The sequence below is a fragment of the Simochromis diagramma genome, unplaced genomic scaffold (assembly GCF_900408965.1).
Source record: "Simochromis diagramma unplaced genomic scaffold, fSimDia1.1 OVJJ01000343.1, whole genome shotgun sequence".
Lineage (NCBI taxonomy): Eukaryota > Metazoa > Chordata > Actinopteri > Cichliformes > Cichlidae > Simochromis > Simochromis diagramma.
In genome coordinates this window covers 7,838,866-7,853,775 of record NW_024386831.1, presented here as the reverse complement: position 1 = coordinate 7,853,775, position 14,910 = coordinate 7,838,866, and the positions used below count along the sequence as shown (strand labels likewise).

General features: G+C 41.2%; 1 protein-coding gene across 6 annotated transcripts in view; it reads left to right on the top strand.

Annotated features, from left to right (window-relative positions):
- myo1b (myosin IB) overlaps positions 1 to 4,414 on the top strand; it is a 51,149-nt gene extending 46,735 nt beyond the window's left edge. For all 6 annotated transcript variants that reach the window (XM_040027775.1, XM_040027781.1, XM_040027780.1 and 3 more), the window contains 7 exons: positions 605 to 679; positions 763 to 897; positions 1,001 to 1,107; positions 1,226 to 1,358; positions 1,731 to 1,883; positions 2,096 to 2,226; positions 2,311 to 4,414. In XM_040027775.1, coding sequence (XP_039883709.1) covers positions 605 to 679; positions 763 to 897; positions 1,001 to 1,107; positions 1,226 to 1,358; positions 1,731 to 1,883; positions 2,096 to 2,226; positions 2,311 to 2,443 — 867 coding nt within the window. In that variant the 3' untranslated portion in view covers positions 2,444 to 4,414. The remainder of the gene's footprint in view (positions 1 to 604; positions 680 to 762; positions 898 to 1,000; positions 1,108 to 1,225; positions 1,359 to 1,730; positions 1,884 to 2,095; positions 2,227 to 2,310) is intronic.
- Positions 4,415 to 14,910: the final 10,496 nt, after the last annotated feature.

Here is a 14,910-nt window from a genome sequence, read left to right as displayed (position 1 = left end):
TCTTGCATTTTGTAATTTGTTTTAATGCAACGTATATAAGACAAGTAGTTAAGAAAAATCCATTTTAAATGGATGATTGAGGATTGGACCTTTCTTTCCTCCTTTGAGGCTTTTAATGTTGCAGATGTCACGCAGCGGCGTCTGACTCGTATCTTCTTTTCTCTGCATCTGTCACACTAACCCATGAACGAGCACTTTTTTCTATCCAGCAGAGTTTCTCTCTAGGTGTGTGTCCTTGTCCCTGTTGCTGGTTGTTGAAGTAAACTTGTCCATACACCATTTATTGCAGTCCTAATATTGTTTTTTTTATTTGTCATCACCTCGTGCATCACAGTGCACCCATTTCCACCTCAGTTTGTAGACTTATGGTCAGACTGCTTGTTGTAACCATCACATCCTTTCAAGTAAAGTAAATGTCAACGTCCAGCAGACTGCAGTTGTTCGTCACTAACCAAACGTCAGATGTTTTTTTCAGTGTGCTGTTTGTGTTGCACTGTCATCCTGCTGTCGGTGTGCCTCCTTCTCTTTCCAAATACACACACAGATAAGAATTAAGAACCGACTGAGTTCATTGATTTCATCTGATCTTCTGGTGCCGTTATAGGTCCGCAGAGAGTACAGGAAGTTCTTCAGGGCAAATGCCGGCAAAAAGATCTACGACTTTACCATCCAGCGAATTGTAAGTTGGACTTTTCGTTTTTAATGTTCAAGTTTAACATGATATTAAGAAACCAAAGATGATTTTCTTGTCTGTGTGTCCAGATACAGAAATACTTCCTGGGCTTGAAGAGCAGCATGCCTTCCATGTCCCCCATAGACAGAAAGTGGCCGGCCAGGCCGTACGGCTTCCTGGATGGAGTCCACACCGAGCTCCGGAAAATCTTCCATCACTGGAGGGTCGGTCACAAAAACCGACCACATTCAGCCACATTAAAGAACCATGTTTATAATAACTGCATATACATCAGAATGTAACTGAATGAATTTGTCTCTTGTTTAGTGCAAGAAATACAGGGACCAGTTCACCGAGGAGAAGAAGGCAGTGTATGAGGAGAAGCTGGAAGCAAGTGAGATCTTCAAGGATAAAAAGGCTCTCTACCCAAGCAGGTAGCTGAACATCACTGCCATCAAGTGCCCTTTATTTTATTTTATAGCAAGATAAAAGCAACGTCTAGTCACATGATCAAGGTAAAGTGGAGTCTTGTTTTCCTGTATTGTGTGTCAGTGTGAGTCAGCCTTTCAAAGGAGATTACCTGGAGATCAGCAAGAACCCCAAATATCAGAAACTCAACAGTGCTGTGGACGAGAAGGTCCTGCTGGCCGACGTGGTCAACAAGATTAACAGGGCGAATGGCAAGGTCAGAAAACGCGCACACACCACAGTATTTATAAGTCCATTTAGTTTGTATGCAAACTGGAAAACCTAAAACAGGAAGTGTGATTACACAGCGACCTTGTGTGTTTAGAGATTTTCTGCAATTTTCCACAGTGAAGCAGAGCCGCCGTTTGTTGTTTTGATGTATATTTCAACATTTACACGGTGAGCTGATGTTTTTTGACATCATAACAACTGACAGCGTTTTTCTTCCAGCAGACATCAGACATTTCTGGACAGGTCTGCTATGTTGTAGCTCAGAGCTTGGAGCTCACAAGCATTTAAAAATGCATTGAAAGAAAACATGTAGAGGGGGAATGATAGAGGGCTAAAATGTTAGCTTGCACGTTTGCAGGGAACGCCACGGATCTTCCTGCTGACCAAGAAGAACTTTGTCCTGGCTGACCAGAAAACGGGCCAGGTGAAGGCCAGCATTCCTCTGCCAGACGTCACTAGCGTGTCGGTCAGCACGCAGAAAGACGGCTTCTTTGCTCTCAAACTCAAAGAGGTGAGAAGAGACACGATTGTGTAGTTGAGTAGAATTATGAAGCCGCTGTGCTCTGGCTCGTTGAAGCCAAAGTCATTCAGGCAGTGAGCTTCTCATTTAGCTCGGCGGGAAGCGAATAAAAATGTCTCCAAGTGACGGACGATTACTGTAAGGCCAGACGAGACACCAAAGTTTATTAAAAGATCTTAATATGTGACTTTCTTCTACTGCAGGGTTCGGCTTCAGCTGTCAAAGGAGATTTCTTGCTCAGCAGTGAGCACCTTATTGAAATCATCACCAAGCTCCATCGCATCGGGGCGACCGCCGCAGACCGGGAGAAACTTAAAGTTGACATCTCGGATGAGTAAGAGCAGTCGCACTGAGAAAGGTGATATTTCTTCGGCGCCGTCGATGTTTTGTGACGTTGCCGATGTTTTCTGTGTGGCAGGTTCCTGGTGCAGTTTAAGCAGGACAAAGTATGCGTGAAGTTCATCCAGAGCAGCCCGAAGAACGGCAACAGCGTGTCCTGCAAGCGCAAGAACAACCGCCTGCTGGAGGTGTCGGTACCCACATCGCCATAGTGAAGTCTCCACTGCTGTCGTTGAGCGCTCGGTCTGGCGGCGACTAAACATCAAACCATCACCCTCCCCCAAAACTCTGGACTCAAAAGCCGTCACACCAGTTTCCCCTCTGAGCCCAAAAATGTGCAGTTATTTGGCTTTTTGTTCTTAACAAAGTTTCTAAGGCACAGGTACAGATGTAACCACATTGTTTGTTTGGCATAGAAAGCCCTAATCTGGGTTGCATGCCACAGAAAATTATTAAAATGTTTCACTGGTGTTTTGTGAACCTGGCGCGAAGAGTTGACGCTGGTGCAAATCTTGTTAGTGCACAACAGACTTCTGTATACCAATGGTGACGTTGACAATGATTGTTCTGCCTGTACGGTAAATTAGAGACGTTTGTGACGAGCTCCACAGATCTCGACTCGTCTGCGTTTGAGCAGCTTTAGCTTTAAAAAGATGGCTTCAAATTTGAGATGACCCCGAGGTCTTTTGGGGTCAGCCTGTCGGATTTTGTTCTCTGATGAACGTGAATACTGCACTTGCTTTCACCTCCGCATAACAAAAAGAGGATGACCTGAAAACGTATTTGATTGTATGTTGTATTATTTTCTATATTTTCTTTCTCAGAAAAAAGGCGGACAGCTGCAAAGTCAAATGTAATGTGCTTGATTTATTGTAAAACCCCGTTCGTATCCATTCTATGTGCCATTGAACAGGTCCTGTGACTTGTCACGTGTCGGCGTACAAACACAAACGTTGTTCCCGTTCATGTCGAGCTATTCAAAGGGTCAAAAACCTTTCCGAACGGGCAGCGTTGACCTGCAGTGCCACTGTATGTTTTGATGAGGCTGCACATGTGATAAATTGCCATTTCTCAACACACTGCAGTGTGCATTGATTCTCAGGCTTTGTTCTGTAGAGACTTCCTGCACTCATATCACAGATTTCCATATATAAATTAAAAGAAGCCCCCTGAGCATCATGTGGGACTGACCAAAACAGAAAGATGCCCGACCAAAGGACAAAGGATTCATTCCCCTCATCCAAAGCTTTCTGTGACGCAAACCCTTGAACTGAATATTTTTCGTGCAATAAGTAAAACGTTTTGTCTCAATTATTCCCTCTCTGGTAAAACAGCAGTGAGGACCCATAGCAGTTGCCCTTCCTGTGCCATAAGCTGTACATAAGCTTTGAAGGCCGTGGCCCCGACTCGGACAAAGGGCAGTTTAGTATCTTTATTTTAATTGCTGTATTTGTAAAATTGCTGTTTCTGCCACTGAAGTTTGAGTCGGTGTTGTGCTCCGCCCACTCGCTCCTAATGTGTTTTTTGTTTTTTTTAGGAAAGGCCAAATATTAAGTGACTACAGATCCTTGATGAATCAAAGAATGGGCAAATTTGGGTTTTTTACAACTTTATAGACGTCTTATTTAAAAAAAAAATCTGGTATTCAGTCATTTATACACGGGGAACATTCGCGTGTCAAGAAGCGAGAGCTCTATATTTTCAGGCACGTTGACTATTTGTCTGATTTTTCTGGTGGGGCGTTTTGTACTTTCGGTGAATGTGCGAGGGAATGACATAAAGTAGCTCTTGATGGCTTTTGCAATCCAGGGTATCGTGGTCTGTACATGGAAATTGATTTTGTGTTTTCTTTAATGTAACGCACGACACAGGGACCTGAGAAATCAGCCGTTGACCCTCACGTGGGAACAGATGGGCTGAATTCCAGTTTTGATGTATTTTCCTGGCTACGCTGCTTTCAGTGCAGTTTTAGGGTTCTTCCTCCCCACTCTCTCTCTCTCTCTGAATCGCTGTTTTGTATTTGAACAGTTGCTAGAAATGCAAAATGATGTCTGCATTATTGTGTGCCTAATGTTAACCTGTGCTAAGAGACAGATCATGGAAATGCTTCAGTAGAACTCAATGTAACATTTACAAGTAATCTTTTTTTAAATTAAATAAAAGTCAGTAATTAATAAATGTTATTCTGGGACACTCTTTGCATTATTTCTGTATCCAGTTATTTTCAAAGATACTTGCCTTTATTATCGAAACCAGTATATGGTTAATACTTCAAATCAAAAAAGGCTTTTTTATATATAACGTACCACGTGCAGGCAGCTTTCAGTCATCCGTACATCACACTATTAAGTCTCACATTCCTTTAAAGGGCCTTGGTTGCTGTTTATCATCAGTATCAACGGGGCTTTATCTTGGTATACGAGTGTTTAGGGGGGGTTAGTAGCACTGAGGCTGGACGGCCAAGCCTTGTAGTCAAGCAGCTGGCCAGATGTTTTCCATCACATCTGGGGAGAGCTGTCCTAGGGTTAAATTCCGCGGCTTTGGGAGAACTGCCGGCAACAGGTCTCTAGAGAGCAGCCCTCAGATTGAACACAGTGGTAAAAATAGCATACCATTTTGGGCTGCCTAGTACCCGGTTCCCACCACTCTGCAGGCTGGGAAACGAAGGCGGAGTCCCAGCCTCCCACTGAATATTCAACCCTGAGTGAGATCTCGGAGGAATTGGCCAGTGCACGATCCCGTCTCCTGCAGAACCTGAAGCTGTTGAACACTGAGCAGGTCTGACCGGTTCCTCCGGTGGATTCTGGACGTTCGCTGTTTTTGTCAGAAACGGTGCACAGGTGGGGAAATGTGGGACCCTCCTTCGTTATTTTGATATAAAGGCAAAATTGTTCACTGGTGGGAACCATATTGGGGCAATCGGTGTGTACGAGCAAATTATGCCAGTTGAGAGATGATAGTCTCTAGCGACATCCTGTGGTTCTAAAGTGACATAACCATGAAAGCTGTGACGTGCAGGCAGAAAATGAATGGTGAGTTATAGATTTTCACTGATTCATGAATCCATAATAACATAAATTCGAATGTCTGATTTTATTTGTAAGTTTTTATGAAAAAATGCTGATGTCCTCACAGACTTCTCTGTAATCAACAGAGTAACGCTTCGGTTTTGCTCACTGAAAGGAGAGAAATACTTAAATAACTTTACTTTATCCACCTTTAATGATGCAAACTGTGCAGGACTCATTAGCAAACCTGATGTCTGATCGCGGTGGCAGGGATCCAGTGGCAGCTCTAATGCTGCTGGCAGTAAATAACACAATTAAGTCTACTGTATTATAAACCTGTGCAGACACAAAAACTGACGTCCTGTTTTTTGTTTCTTGGCAATATGCTAAAGGTCCATGAGTCATTAGACTCGCATCATTTGATTAAGGGTAGACGTACACCACATTCCCAGCACTGATTGGATAAGCAGTTGGAAAAGGTTTTATTATGTTGCTTACATTCATCAAATACAAATCTCAGTTTTCATCCAGTTAACCCTTCATTGTCATATGCTGTGCACTGACTGGGAAGCGGGTAAATAAGATGCTGACATTGGGATCTACATGGCACATCATGCTTAAAAAGAGCTGCAGTGGCAGCTGCAATGCTGCTGGCATTAAATAAAAAATGCAAGTGTAATGTGTTATAAACCTGACTCACTCCTGCACAGGTTCTTGCTGCAGCATCATTCTGCTTTTTGTGTGCAACACTGCATGCTTGCTAAGTGTGCTAAGAGTGTAACCACCTCATGATCAGATGTGTTTAAAGGTACATACTCGTCTCACACACACATCCCGTCCTGTGGGAGAAGTCCTTCTTGTCTGGTGCTGGTCTGAGATGTGTTGCTCTCTCATACAGAATAACCACTCATTGCACTGCATGAGGAGAAAGCGTCTAAAACATGGTCTGAGTCCTGATGCTAAGATAGAGCTCACCTGGCAGCAGTCGAGATAAACGGGAGCCTTGAACAATGTTGACGGCGCTGATGATGCCTTGTCCTCTTTTCTGTTGCATTTGTGGCACAGATTTCTTTCACGTGTAGAGAGCTGACTCTTAAATATATCAGCTTGGTTTGTTCACAGCTTCTTCTCAGTCTGGCACTGACAGCTGAAACATCTCTGCCTCCAACTGGAGCTGTGCAGCTGTTTGGTAAAGACACTAGGGGGCAGTCAAAGCCACCGACTGAAGCCAAAGCTAACCTCTCTTGTAGATCTCTCACTGGTTTCTACAGATTTAACATTTACAAGTTGAAAGCAAAGAAAGTTTTTGAATCTTCGAGACTTTTTGAAGTGACCATGTCATTTAAGGTGGACCCCATACATGAGGTAACTCGCAACACGACATAATGACCATAATTAATAAATAGAGAATTGATAATGAACCTTCAGTTAATAGTTACACAGCAGTAAAATCATAACTAATAATGCTTACTGATTAGTGAATGATTCATAGATGGTGTGTGTAATGCTTTTTTTAAAGAACAAATAATTATCCTTTGATTGTTTTTGCTTTTATTTTCTATGTTTGATTAGGCTGAGGCACCAAACGTATTCAAAAAGGTTTAGCTTAAAATATAAGACTTAGGATCTTATGACTGAGACTTGTCTCACTGTTTATTTATTTATTATTATTATTATTATTATTACATGAATTAATGACACAAACACAGATTATTAGCTACAGGCAGATAAAACATGCAGGTCATAGTTTAATGAGCGCCATCAATTTTTCTTTGTGAAGGGTTTCCTGCATGGCCGGTTCTCCTTCCATACATGGAAAATGTAAAATTAAATGTATATTGTTATTTTATTATTCAACCCGTTTACTAAGGTCCCACTATAAAGGTAGTATTTCAAAGGTGGAAATAACCTCATCATGCAGCCATTTATCCATGCAGCCATCTCTTGTAGTTTCTTGAATATAAATATAAAATGTAAACACTGGAATTAGTTAAATGTCATGGGAAGTCAAAGACAGTGTAAGTAAAATAATTATAGAAGGACTCGTAATATGTGATGTGATTTGTGACTCTGTACTTTATACTTACCTTTATTTAACATCCTACTTTATCCATCATTTAAACGCTTATAGTCATATTTCACATATAATATCGTCATAAAGCCAATTATGTATTCAGTTATTTTAGGATGTTTTCAAAGGTTCTACTGTGAGACATCACCAAACAATAACAACTACGGTACAAATTAAAATATGTCATTTTGCATTCCTTGAACAAGATTTTCATACTGGGATGCTTAACCAGCTTCCCCATGAGAAACAGTGGACTACTCCTTCAGATCTACGAACAGTGACTGCAAGAACGACCAAGCAGACTCAAATCAACCAGGCAGCCATTTTTATGCTCCTGGAACAATTACCAGGTCTTAAATTTACTGCTGCCAAGTGCCAATAAGATCAAAGTTGATCCAAATAATTTCTAAGTTCAATATGCAACACCCCTCCTCCATTCCTCCTTCTTCCAACCTTTTTTTTTTTTGATCCATTAATTTAATGTAGCATATCATCGGAGATGAAATCGTCATAAATAATCCTCGTTCTGTATCGCAGGACCACGAGCTGTCGTCATATTGTGACCTTCTGGCTGTAACTCAATTAGGATAGCATCAAAGACATAATATCAAACACGATTAGATTAGCACCTTGTATGATAACAATTTTCAGAAATGTCATCATTGAAATGTTTGTTTTTCCCATTAAACGATTGTTATGATTTTGTTTGGTTGTGGGGTTTTTGTTTTTTCAAGGCAGTGGGCGTAAATTAGCCTGTGTGTGAAGTTGGTTAACCATATTGACACTATTGAGTTGTCAACGCGTCAAGGCTGATTTCATTATTGAGTTTAGGATGTAGATGTCAACATATTGGTCGCCAGCTTGGTGATTTATTTTGGCATAAATCGATACTGTGATTTAAATAAAAGCAGCCCTGAAGACCAGAAACAGACAGGGGAAAGTCATTTCTCCTTACCTTAAGTCCGATAGCTAGTTTTGGAGTTCATTTACTGATGTTCTTCTTTTTCTTTTTATAACCATCAATATAACGTCCATATAACCATCAATATAAAGAATAATTCAATGTATGATGAACTTACTTTGCAGGGGCTGATGGTGGCATGAACAGGAAGTAGAGACCCAGTAACAAGAAAATGAGGTTGTGCTAAAGGCAGACGAGGACGGACACCCACCGACAGGGACAGACACAAAGTATCACATTACTGCCTCTGGCAGCGTGTCAGGCAGTCTGAAGGGAGGGACCGGGGATGGACCAGATCTGATTAATGAGTGCTACTGGGTGGTGGAGACTCTGTCCCCACTCACCCTTGAGTCACCAGCACACTCAATGGCTTCATCAATTTGTAGCCATTATAGACAAGAATGGATCCGGGGGTGGAAACTAACTTCTGCTCCACCATCTGTGGGTATCTGCGCGAGTAGCAATCATTTCTTTCAGATTATAAAATGACACATTTATGTGCTGAATGCAGCCACTAAGTTAAAGTGTCAGTTTTATAAAAGTTTGACTTTATTCAAATATTCATGGCTTTTAACTAAAACTGTGTTGTATCTGCACCATGCTAAAATGCTAATGATAACTAGGCTAACCTGCCAATGTTTGTGAATTTTTTCCTCTGGGAACTACAGCCTATCAGTCATAATTGACTTAAACAATTGTGATACATGGGAAGTTAACATAAAATAATGTATTTATATTGTAGAGATACTTCATTTCATTGGAAAAGTAATGATTCTCACAGTCTGCTAGTGGCCCAAAATCAAAGGTAGAATTCTCCGGACACTATCCAGTTGTTAAATGATGATGTGATAAACCCTGCTTCCTGCTCCAAACTACAAGGCTGTTGTGTTTTTAACATGTTTTGTATCTTGTTCTATTTAATCTGAACAAGCCCCTAAAAACAGTCAGTGATCACTGTCGGCCTGTCTGGGTTTTTATTACCACTGTTCATTTTAAAGCTCAGTTTTTAAACCCTTACGATGTAACTACAGCCCAGCCCATGCAGCAGTATATTAATGACTAACCTCGTATTGTGGATGGATTATCTCAGTTGTTCTCCTGACTGAAGTTTACAGCATCCTGCCATGCGATTGCATTTGTGCCTAACCATCGGGAACCCTCTCGTTAACTTTTATCGAGTGGAAAAAAGTTAGTGTTCATCCTCCAGCTTCACTGTTTATGCTATGCTAACATAGCTGTGTCGCTAGCGATCACGTAGCACATCATCATATACCAGCTAGCCCAACTTCAATAACCCTACAAACGCCACTGCTGTTTAGTTTTCTGTCTTCATTTATGTTGGAAGTGATAGCAGAGCTGTACGTTTGAATTTTTCAGAAATCTCTCAGTCAGAACATGCTATATCATGTTTAGGTATCATGCTATATCAAGCTAGCGAGCTAACTTCCTGCTAACTTCTAACTCAGTTAAACTTCATAAAGTCTGTTTTCATGGATGTTAAACTTTATTGTTTACCTGGTAAAGCAGCAACGCTGATCATTATTACAGATGAAAGAATTTAGACCGTTTGTGACTCTCAATGATGCCACAGTGTTCGTTTGACTTTGGGACCTGAAGCGGAGTTTGGACCCTGAAACGACTGATGATGTCAGACTTACAGACCAGATGGATATGCAGTGAATGTGAATGTACCACAAATCCAGCTGCAATCCAGCTAATAATAGTTTCAAAATGTAAGTGCTAGACTGACCAACCAATCTTAATATCCTTATAACTTCTCCATTAGCTTAGCATGAGAAAGGGCTTGAGCTCACTTTCTGCCACACAGAGTCGCTTGCATTGCATTACAAGTTCATGCAAGTGATAACACATCCTGTTCCCTGTGCAAGCAAAAGTTGGCGTGTTTGTGTGTGCATCTGTGTCTTTTAATGATCTTCACATAGATTGCGTGTGAACACAAGCAGCTGCGACAATGATATAGATAAGCAAATAGCTTCACACACATCGTTAGGTGCTCATTTACAGACATTAGGCAGGACGACAGGTAGCTCAGAAACTAGCAGGCATGTATGTGAGTGTATCTGCCTCAGTGAATATAAATTATTTGTAACATGCAAAGGCTGTGAATTTATACATTTTAGTGCAGTAGAGCACAGTTTTGGCAGCTATCCATCTTCCCAGCAGCTTACTGTGTCCGGTTACTACATCAGGTTGATTCTGTGACATTTTCCTTAAATTTCAAAAAGGCCCCAGGCTGCTTCAAGGACTACGATGAAATATTTGCTCTTCATAGTATAAACTGTCTCGTGGAGGGTGAAAAGGCAGTTAAAATTGAGTTTCCTGATTGGTGCTTAGAAGCTGTTTAGAGCAAAATTGGAAGGATAATGACTCTTAATCAAGACATTATGGCCCCCAATGGTACTGATGATTTTAACGCTTGCTTTTTAAATTGCATATTACTGTAACTAACGCATTTGTTCAGACTGCCATTAGATGAACAGAAATTGGCAAAAAGTGTGGAAAAAGAAGACAAAGTGAGGAGCAGAAGGTTGGGGGGAACAATAATGACAGAAGACATAACACATAAGCAAAAGGATCAGTGAGGAAAATGAGACCTCTTCCTCAGCGTGGCACAACATGCATCAAGCAGTGGCAGCCCCTCCTCTAAGCCCGTCAGTCCTAAATGACCAGTTAAACCAAAGGTTTTTCTCTTTTTAACGCTTGGAAACCTTCTGAAACACAACTTCATCCTTTAACCCGTCCCAGGCTGGAGATTCCTGCACGACAACCAGGCGTCATCTGCTATTAAACCAGAACTGGCTGCCATTTTTAATCGCACCTTTCAGTAAAGAGGTCGTATATTAAATTAATGTTTTTTGAGCAGATTCAGTCACATCATTGTTCATTGTCTCATTGCTATAAACTGAGTGTTTAGCTAAAGTACACGATAAAACTAAAATAACATCAATAAAATGAAGTGATGGGGGCACAGATCTCATTATTTTCCTAAATACTCCCGAGTGTCTTTAGAGCCAGACATTTGGCATTATGTATGTGGAGCTGTTACTGAATGAGTTTGGAAAAATATGCCGAGAGCATCATGGAATAATCATGAGCAAAGAAGACAATGATGAAGAGTTGCTTATAAAAATACTGTTTAATGCTGTTTAAACTCAGAGCACTCATGTATCTGGCATGTAGTGACAGAAATTAATTTGGAGGCATGTCGCTGACATGTATCAGTCTGGAAAGGCTAAGAATCCTTTTCTAAGGTTTTGGGACTGCAGTGAACCACGGTGAGAGCCGTTATCCACACATGGAGGAAACTTTAAACGATGGTGACACTTCCCCGCGTGGCCAGACAATCCCAATTACTCCAAAAGTGCATCAGTGACCCATCCAGAAGACCCCAAAACAACATCTAAAGAACTGCATGATTGAAAATACTCGGTAGAGTGATGGTCTGCGATTGCTGTGGAGTGGCTTAAATCAGATTGGCAGGATCTTAAATTAGTTAAGAGTAGTAGTAACAGTTTTTAGGTCTATGGGACAGTTACTTTTTCCACGCAGGGTCAGGTAGGTTTGGACAACTGTTTTTTCCCTCATTAATAAATGAAATAATCATTTTACACTGAAATTCATATTTCCCTACCTTGTGGAGTTTATATTTAGACATTTAAAGCCCATGGTTTAAATTAAGAGGAGGATGTGTGCAGAATATTTGCAAAATAAAAGCGATAGAAAAACATGAAGGTTGCTCCGTGTCTTCAGTATGAAACAGGCTGAGATTCCAGCGTTTCTTCATTTATTCAGATGGTTTTCAGCCCATATATCATCATGTAGGTCACTTCAGGATGCGCTTTGATAAGAATGCAACACCCCCACAGCAGCCAGCGATGCAATATTCTAAATCTGCAACCTAAACTCATTCCCAGAGTTACAAGCTTCTCCCTCTGGTCTTTTTTATTTAATCTGCCTCACTCAACAATAAAGGCATGTTTCATCTCAGCGTGTCAGGTACTAAAGCAACCAGAGGAGAAGGGGAACAAAATAAAGCTGATGTGACAGTGTCACACAAGGTTACTACAAAGAATTATGTGTTTCCTTCTTAACCTACCACTCACCCTAACACACACACACACGCATGCCACTGATTAAATGCCACAAACATGGATTGGTGGGAGTGTCTGTGGATCACAAGGCTAATTGAACTGTCTCAGCTGTGGAAAGAACGATTATTAGTTATAGAAAAATGCAGGTAAGAGCGGACAAGAAGAGCAGATGTCTGTTCATGTCATATTCAAGCAAACATATAAAAGAGGAGATTGCTATTGTGATTCGATAAAAGTTTACTTTTATGTCTGTGATGATCTGTCACTATGTTTATGGCTAAAATATCTCAGGAACTGGAAGTTCATGTTCCCTAAAGCATGATTTATAATGATTCTGGTGTTCCCTTAATGCTTTATGTGAACAAATACTGACAGCACTGGTGCAAAAATAGCAGTTTTGTATAAGAGTGGTTAGCACAGGCTTCACATTGTCGTGCTGAGGAACATGTGTGCGATGAGCGCTTTGAGATCCTCGCTCTGAGGAGCAGACTGGGTGTCCCACAGAGCAACAGATGTTTAACTACTCTCTCCAGCCACTCCTTTGCGGCCCAGTCACTGCCCCTGTCTTTGTGTGCTAACCAGCTCTACGTGTGTCTGTCTCCTCCTATCATTCACAGACCTCTGTTTAGGAGTAATTAGCTATGTGCCTCCTCTCTCCCTCCACTTCTACCCTGAAGCCTCATTGTCATTGTACTGTCATCTCACCCTTAACTGTGCTAAGTAATAATCATCCAATCTCAGCTCTCCGCCTCGCCTCCTTTTCCTCTCCTCCTCCTCCATCCCTCCCTCTTGTCCTCCTCATTATCTCTCGGTCTGAGTTTTGAAGGCTGTCATTAATCAACTCATTTTGAACAATGTTGAACCTTGCAACCCCGAACACCCACCGCTGCTCAACTAGGAAGTGTTCCATTCCCCTGCGGTCCATTAGGCCAATCGGAGCAAAACGAGGGTACGACAAAAGATACAATAGAATCCAAAAGCAGATTTTGGACTAGATTCCACAATAGGACGCAGACAGCTGGGGAACAACAGGCTTTATTATATTCTATCTGTTGGGAATTTGGGGGAATTTTCTTCTCAACCCAAAGTCTCCTGGGATACACGGTCATGTCTTACTTTACTAAAATGCGTGGCGTGTTAATCCCTGTCTGACGCCCGTATCTTTCCTTGGTTGCGTGGTGTTGATGATGGGAACATGCTGCTGAACTCTCAGGCGCTACCTTGCAGCAATCATTAGTGTCAACTATTGGAAAATACCCACAGAAGCCTGCACAGAGTCTGTCCTTTGCAAAGTCATGAGAGTCACGAGATGATGTGCATAATTTCCACCCACATTGTAGCCAAATGTGGGTGGAAATTATTATTTTTTTAAATTGCACAAATTCTATTAGAGGTTCACTGCTGCACTAGACCCCGTTTAACAAACAGGTTCTTGGCATAAAATAAGTGAAATAAAATCGGCTCTGCCTAAGCACTTCAAGAATGGGGTAACCTTTTTGCCATTTAACTATAGAGGTCTGACAGAATCGCCCACCTTCTTTACATTTGTGTATGAAAAGAGGCGACATAAATGCTTCTTTTACAGCTGAGGGTAGAGGGGAGCGATGGGCTGGCTTGTTTTTCTATTCTGTGGCTTGCTCTTATCCATTATAACTCTGTGATCTGCATTGTTGCTCTTGTCAGACCAGTGTGTGTGTGTGTGTGTGTGTGTGTGTGTGTGTGTGTGTGTGTGTGTGTGTGTGTGTGTGTGTGTGTGTGTGTGTGTGTGCATGATAGAAAGACAACGAGAAAGGGAGGTTAAATAAAATGCATTAAATTGTAAATCATTTAACTTAAATCAAGGATTTTAACATGAATGGAAGAGCAGCCATCCTTCTGAAAGAATAAACATCTGCTCTGCTTCTTTCCTTCAGTTTCTTTTGTGTTAAATTGGACCAAGAAGGACAACTTTTTTGCCAGGAGAGAACACATTCCTCCTTAAATGTAATGAAGACAACCCAAAAGCCTACATCACAGCCTTTCACCTTAAAAACTCTTCTCCCCCCTGAACCGACGTCCTGTGTTAACTCTTAAATTTCAGTCATGTCTTCTAACAACACGTATCTGAAAACTGAACAACGACAAAAAGTTTGCAGCCCACTTAAAACCCTCACTCCTGATTTCCGCTGTTATAGCTGAAGATGAGTGAATGTGGTTGATGAATAATGTCTCCGTTTAACAAAAGCAGATGTAGAACGATATCTTATAACAGGCCATCTCTGCTGTGCAATGAACAGAAACCATCTATGCACAGATGTTATATGAAAACAAAGACTTTTTAAAGGATGATTAAAATGGCAGTCTAATGACCATAAATCACAATTCTAATATATTACCAAACACGCTGTTTCTATTTGGTGTTAAATTTTAAATATCAATGTCATCAGCCTACAGAACCTTATCTCAAAGGTTATGATATTTATGCTTGGCCATCAAGAAATGTTAGACAGACTGTATTTAATGGTGAGCTATATCCTCGCTCTGCCTT